The sequence below is a fragment of the Pan paniscus genome, chromosome X (assembly GCF_029289425.2).
Source record: "Pan paniscus chromosome X, NHGRI_mPanPan1-v2.0_pri, whole genome shotgun sequence".
Taxonomy (NCBI): domain Eukaryota; kingdom Metazoa; phylum Chordata; class Mammalia; order Primates; family Hominidae; genus Pan; species Pan paniscus.
This window is the reverse complement of record NC_073272.2, coordinates 119277696-119284734: the sequence shown is the minus strand read 5'-3', so window position 1 is coordinate 119284734 and position 7039 is coordinate 119277696. Positions and strand designations below refer to the sequence as shown.

The 7039-nt window shown below is 44.4% G+C and overlaps 2 protein-coding genes across 2 annotated transcripts; one reads left to right on the top strand and one right to left on the bottom strand.

Moving 5' to 3' along the window:
- Positions 1 to 214: 214 nt before the first annotated feature.
- On the bottom strand, positions 215 to 5037 carry NDUFA1 (NADH:ubiquinone oxidoreductase subunit A1). The gene is made up of 3 exons (XM_008953301.4): positions 4899 to 5037; positions 3507 to 3596; positions 215 to 370 (listed from the first exon to the last, which is right to left on the bottom strand). Exons 1-3 carry the CDS (start codon positions 4998 to 5000, stop codon positions 350 to 352), a joined length of 213 nt encoding a protein of 70 aa, XP_008951549.1. The 5' UTR covers positions 5001 to 5037; the 3' UTR covers positions 215 to 349.
- A 260-nt stretch (positions 5038 to 5297) lies between these two features.
- RNF113A (ring finger protein 113A) lies at positions 5298 to 6379 on the top strand. The gene has a single exon (XM_003806399.5). It carries the CDS (start codon positions 5298 to 5300, stop codon positions 6327 to 6329), a length of 1032 nt encoding a protein of 343 aa, XP_003806447.1. The 3' UTR covers positions 6330 to 6379.
- The last annotated feature ends 660 nt before the right edge of the window (positions 6380 to 7039 follow it).

Below are 7039 nucleotides of genomic sequence, written 5' to 3'. Positions count from 1 at the left end.
ATAAAGTTAAATAAAATATACTAGTGTCTATTACAATAGTAGCAACTACAATTTATGAAGTATTAGCTGCTAGGCACAGAGACAGGTGCTTGATGTACATTATGGATGTACATTATGTCTATACAAGCCTCACAGTTGCCTTCTAGTTTTTTTTAAGTGATAAAGACTACATTGGGTAGATTGCTTGATTTTGTGTAACATATTTAAAAAAAAGAAATGCATTTTTTTCATTTTATTTTTATTAAGCACTACATAACACATTGCATGCTACATAATACACTGTAACCTTCTAGCAGGGGTAGATGGCCATAACTGAGTTATTTTTTTCATCAATCAGGAAAATGCTTCCTTAATCAATGTTCTCCAAACCCTGAAAAACAGTTTAAAAAGGAGAATGTGACAAGTCTGTTCCCATCAAAGATATGCCATGTACTTTTATTTCCAGTGTCATTAAATGGCATTGTTATTAAAAAGAGTGCTTCCACATCCCACATTTCTCTAACTGCAACAATACATTGGATTAAATTTTATAATCACTAAAGAATAACCTGTAATGATTTCTAGTTTTCATTTTCTGACAGCAGCATATTGCTTTATATGAAACAAACCTTTCCTGACCCCCAATCAGAACTAAAGTCAAGCAACTCTTTACCACCTGGATCTTTTTTTTTTTTTTTTTGAGATGGAGTCTCACTCCCGTCATGCAGGCTGGAGTGCAGTGATGCGATCTCGCCTCACTGCAACCTGCATCTCCCAGGTTCAAGCAATTCTCCTTCCTCAGCCTCCCAAGTAGCTAGGATTGAAGGCGTGCGCCACCATGCCCAGCTGATTTTTGTATTTTTAGTAGAGAAGGGGTTTCGCCATGTTGGCCAGGCTGGTCTAGAACTCCTGACCTCAGGGGATCCACCTGCCTCGGTCTCCCAAAGTGCTAGGATTACAGGTGTGAGCCACTGTGCCTGGCCTCCACCTGGATCCTTTTACAAAGCACCTCAGTGAGTCAGAGGACAAGAAGGTAAAATCTGTTTTAAAAAATAACAGCCAACATGAGGTAGATACTATTATTCTCATTCCATTTTTTTTTTACAAATGAGGAAATGGAGGCTCAGAGAGGTTAAAAGTCACCTGCTTAAGTCCATAAGGAATTAGCAGAGCCAGAATTCAGGGACCCCAACTCCCGAACCCTTCTCTGACAAGCACTACACTATCTATTCAAAATACCTACTGGATCTTACTAAGTTGACAACCAAATACTTCAGAAGCTATAAATTAAAAGATTACACCTGGCGTGGTGGCTCACGCCTGTAATCCCACCACTTTGGGAGGCCGAGGTGGGTGGATCATGAGGTCAGGAGTTCAAGTTCAGCCTGGCCAAGATGGTGAAACCCTGTCTCTACTAAAAGTACAAAAATTACAGCGCACCTGTAATCCCAGCTACTCGTGAGGCTGAGGCAGGAGAATCGCTTGAACCTGGTGGGTGGAGCTTGCAGTGAGCCAAGATCATTCCACTGCACTCCGGCCTAGGCGACAGAGCAAGACTCTGTCTCGGAAAAAAAAAAAAAAAAAAGGCCTCATCAGTGATGACACTTCTTCTAGGTATTAAATAACATAGTCCAGGTATTTGGTTTACTATTACAGGAAGAACTGCCTTAGGAGAAGTTAAAACTGTATCTTCCTTGGAGCCATCTCTTAGAAATCCTAATTCTGTCTCACATGCTAGGTGATTCTGATGGTTATTCTTGGACCATACTTGGAGAAATATGGCTCCAGGTAAGTAGATATCTATTATCATGTTCATTGGATTAGATTCTCAACTACCTCTCTACTGAGAGGTGTATCACCCAGGTTGAGTCCTTATAATAGTACTTAATCACTCTGACCCTTGTCTATAAAATGGAAATACTATTTACTTAGGTTTGTTGTGAGGAATAAATGAGGAAGGAGAAAATATTAAAAAGTAAACATTTTTAAAAGAAGTATGAGAATGAACTACTCCTACAAAATATAAAAACATACTATTAGGGCCAGGAGTAGGGGCTCACGCCTGTAATCCTAACACTTTGGGAGGTTGAGGTGGGCGGATCACTTGAGGTCAGGAGTTAGGAAACCAGCCTGGCCAACATGGTGAAACTCCATCTCTACCAAAAAGTACAAAAAAAAATTTAGCTGGGCATGGTGGCAGGTGCCTGTAATCCCAGCTACTCAGGAGGCTGAGGCACAAGAATCGCTTGAACCCGGGAGGCGGGGGTTGCAGTGAGCCAAGATTGCACCACTGCACTCCAGACTGAGTGACAGAGTGAGACCTTGTCTCAAAAAACAAAAACAAAAAAACACAGAAAAACAAAAAATATACTATTAAGTTGAGCCTTATGAAATGCTACTGCTTGGTCGTTTTTGACCTACAAAAATGGCAATGTCATAATTGAATCAAAATATAAAATTATAGTAATTCTTTAAATGAAGTATTGTTGCAGGAATAGGCAGACCTAGAGTATAGAAAAGCACATCCGTGAAACAGGCCCATGTGTACATGGAAATTTAGTTTACCAGAGTGGTATTACAAATAAAAATGAATTGGGTGCTTGGTGGTTTTTTTTTTTTTTTTTTTTTTGAGACAGGCTCTCATTCTCTCGCCCGGGCTGGAGTGCAGTGGTACGATCCTAGTTCACTGCAGCCTCGAACCCCTGGGCTCAAGCTATCCTCCTGCCTATAGCCTGCCTCAGCCTTCTGAGTAGCTAGGACTACTAAACTCTTCTATAAATGGGTAATTGCGATAACTAGCTACCTGTTGGAAAAAAGTAAAGTTAATCCTCCCTTCACATTATACTCCAAAATGACCTGTAGATGTAACCAAATAACTAATTTTTTAAAGAAACTAACAATATTAGGAGAAATTATTTTTTAAAAGTATTTTTATGAGCCAGGTATAGTGGCACACCTGCAGTCCCAGCTCCTCCAAAGGCTGAGGCAAGAAGATCACTTGAGCCTATGAGTTTGAGGGCCAGCCTGGGCAACACAGCAAGACTGTCTCTATTTTATTTTTTGAACGTATTTTTATAATCTTAGATAGAAAAGGCCTTTGTACGGGAGACATAAAAACCTAGAATCCAGAACAACAAAACATGATACATTGAATATCAAAATTTAGAACTACCTGATGAAAAACATCATAAAGTGAAAAAGACAAACAGCAGACTGGGAAAAATGTCATATATAAAATAGACAAAAAAATTAAAGTCTAGAATATATAAAGAACCATAGCTCAAAAAGAAAAAGACAGTGGAACAGGCAAAGGATATAGGCAACAATCCACAGAATAAGAAATATATGACAGAAGAAAAACTAAAAAAAAAAAAGAAATATAAAAGATTAAATATGTAAAAAGATGCCAACCTCACTAGTAGATAAGAAAATGCTAGTTATATATTAGCACTGTATGACCCTTGGCAAGGCATTACCAGAACCCACCTCAACCCTGGCAAAAGGCTGGCATCAGAGTGGCATCTTACCTTTGACACATAGTAACGATCAACTCCAGAGATGCGCCTATCTCTTTCCATCAGATTCCAGTGATACCCAAAATGAGCAACCCTTTTTTCCTTCAAATAAGAGACAATTATTGTTGCAGTTTATAAAAGTGAGTGACCCAATTGATAGATATTACAATTTTTAAAAGGGACATTCCAGAGAAATGGAATCATCGTTTAAATAAAAATGCAAATTAGTAGTACAAGAACAGAATCTCCTAAATAAAATCAGACCACTAAACTTTAGGATTAAGTTGGTACCTGTGACTTTTTACACTATTTTAACCAACATGAATATTTTTTCCTTTTTTTTAAAAAAAAAAAAAAAAGAAAAGAAATATCTAGTTGTTGCCTTTTGGGACACTAAGAAACAACAGCTGTAGATCACACGTGAAGAACAGTAACAAAATCAAAAAGTAAATAAATTTATACTCTGTACTCTAGAGATGATGTGAAGGGCTAGGAAGAGGGGAAAATGAATCCTGATGTAAAAAAACAAGATCTCGCAGTAAATTCCTAAAGGCTTGCAAGAGAAAGTGGGGAATAAAAAAGTCAAGGGTGGCCGGTCGCGGCGGCTCACGCCTGTAATCCCAGCACTTTGGGAGATCAAGGCGGGTGGATCACCCGAGGTCAGAAGTTCGAGACCAGCCTCGCCAACATGATGAAACCCCGTCTCTACAAAAAAAAAAAAAAAAAAAAAAAAAAAGCCAGGCGTGGTCCCGGCTACTCGGGAGGCTGAAGCAGGAAAATCTATTTTTTTTTTTTTTTTTGAGACGGAGTTTCGCTCTTGTTGCCCAGGCTGGAGTGCAGTGGCGCGATCTCGGCTCATCGCAACCTCCGCCTCCTGGGTTCAAGTGATTCTCCTGCCTCAGCCTCCCGAGTAGCTGGGATTACAGGCATGCGCCACCACGCCCAGCTAATTTTGTATTTTTAGTAGAGACGGGGTTTCTCCATGTTGGTCAGGCTGGTATCGAACTCCCGACCTCAGGTGATCCGCTCGCCTCGGTCTCCCAAAGTGCTGGGATTACAGGCGTGATCCACCGCGCCCAACCAGGAGAATCTCTTGAACCCAGAAGGCGGAGGTTGCAGTGAGCGATTCTCAGGCTTGAGCCACCTCTTCTAATCTACCTTCCCGGCCCCCGCGTCGCTACTCTGCCGTAAGGCCCACTCTGATACACCCAGAAACGCTGTTTTTCACTAGAGCAGGATGTGGTTTCTATCGGGCTTCGTTTCGCAAGCCTCAGCTTCTAGGCAACCGGAAGCAAGTAGAGGGCCGACCTCGGAGAGAGGGTTCGCAGGCTGACGGTCTCCCTGCCCACCACCCTTTTCGGAAATCAGCCCGTGGAGTCGGCCCCCGGGCCGAAGCCGGCTTACCTTGCCCCCGTTAGTGAACCTGTGGATGTACGCAGTAGCCAGTCCTGGAATCAACAAGCACACGCCCATGACGGAGAGTCCGGGGAGAATCTCGAACCACATCTCTGCCCCGTTACCTAGGCCAAAACCCTACTTCTGGGTCCTTGAAAGGTAACCTGGCTTCGCCTCTCTTCCCAGCAAGCCCCGCGGCCGCCCGCGAGCGGGGCGGTGCCAGTACGGCTCCGGAAGAAGCGACGGAATCTGCTAGGGCACAAGAGAGACGGGTGCTCGCGCTCTCGCAGTCCTCTTCCGTCAGTGTCTTTTGCTTCGACTCCCGGCGGAGCGCGCAACGTGGAGTGACGTGCAGGGGCCAAGTGCAACCCAGGCAGCCACGGCTGTTTCGGAGCTCGGGACTCTAAAATGGCAGAGCAGCTTTCTCCAGGAAAGGCGGTGGATCAGGTGTGCACCTTCCTTTTCAAAAAGCCTGGGCGGAAAGGGGCTGCTGGACGCAGAAAGCGCCCGGCCTGCGACCCAGAGCCCGGAGAAAGCGGCAGCAGTAGCGACGAAGGCTGCACTGTGGTTCGACCGGAAAAGAAGCGGGTGACCCACAATCCAATGATACAGAAGACCCGTGACAGTGGTAAACAGAAGGCGGCTTACGGCGACTTGAGCAGCGAAGAGGAAGAGGAAAATGAGCCCGAGAGTCTCGGCGTGGTTTATAAATCCACCCGTTCGGCGAAACCCGTGGGACCAGAGGATATGGGAGCGACAGCTGTCTATGAGCTGGACACAGAGAAAGAGCGCGATGCACAAGCCATCTTTGAGCGCAGCCAGAAGATCCAGGAGGAGCTGAGGGGCAAGGAGGATGACAAGATCTATCGGGGAATCAACAATTATCAGAAATACATGAAGCCCAAGGATACGTCTATGGGCAATGCCTCTTCCGGGATGGTGAGGAAGGGCCCCATCCGAGCGCCCGAGCATCTACGTGCCACCGTGCGCTGGGATTACCAGCCCGACATCTGTAAGGACTACAAAGAGACTGGCTTCTGCGGCTTCGGAGACAGCTGCAAATTCCTCCATGACCGTTCAGATTACAAGCATGGGTGGCAGATCGAACGTGAGCTTGATGAGGGTCGCTATGGTGTCTATGAGGATGAAAACTATGAAGTGGGAAGCGATGATGAGGAAATACCATTCAAGTGTTTCATCTGTCGCCAGAGCTTCCAAAACCCAGTTGTCACCAAGTGCAGGCATTATTTCTGCGAGAGCTGTGCACTGCAGCATTTCCGCACCACCCCGCGCTGCTATGTCTGTGACCAGCAGACCAATGGCGTCTTCAATCCAGCGAAAGAATTGATTGCTAAACTAGAGAAGCATCGAGCTACAGGAGAGGGTGGTGCTTCCGACTTGCCAGAAGACCCCGATGAGAATGCAATTCCCATTACTTAGGTTTCCCATAATTCTTAAATTTAAAAAATAAACATTTTGTTCTTTTGGAAGTCTTACTTCGTGTCCTTCCTTTGTAGAGAAAGTGACAGAGAAGGCGGGTGGTGAAGTAGGGTCCTGGATTAAAAGCTTCAAGGTAGGTATAATCAGGATTTTTAGCCCTAGGATAACCATTTTGCCTGTGTTTCTTTTCAGAACACTTTGGCATAAATTATAGGGGTGGGAGTAGTTTAAGAAAAGAGCTATAATTTGCTCGAAGTAACCAAAGCCATGATGAAAGCAAGACCTCTGAGCCTGTTTATTATATCACATTTCTGTATCACTTAATAGTTTACAAAGTACTTTCATGCATTCTTTCTCTTGGGAGCCTGTACTACAAAATATACCCGAGCCAAGGTGTGGGGGAGAGGGGTTGTGTTTGGGGAATTGGTAGCTAGCACCACAGGCTTCACATATGGGAAATGTTCCTTGCTGTCTTGGTTATTTATTTATTTGTTTTTGAGACGGAGTCTCGCTCTTTTGCCCAGGCTAGAGTGCAGTGGCGCGATCTCAGCTCACTGCAACCTCCGCCTCCCCGGTTCAAGCGATTCCCCTGCCTCAGCCTCCCGCGTAGCTGAGACTACAGGCGCATGCCACCACACCCAGCTAATTTTTTTTTTTTTTTTTTTGTATTTTTAGTAGAGACGGGGTTTCACCATACTAGCCAGGATGGT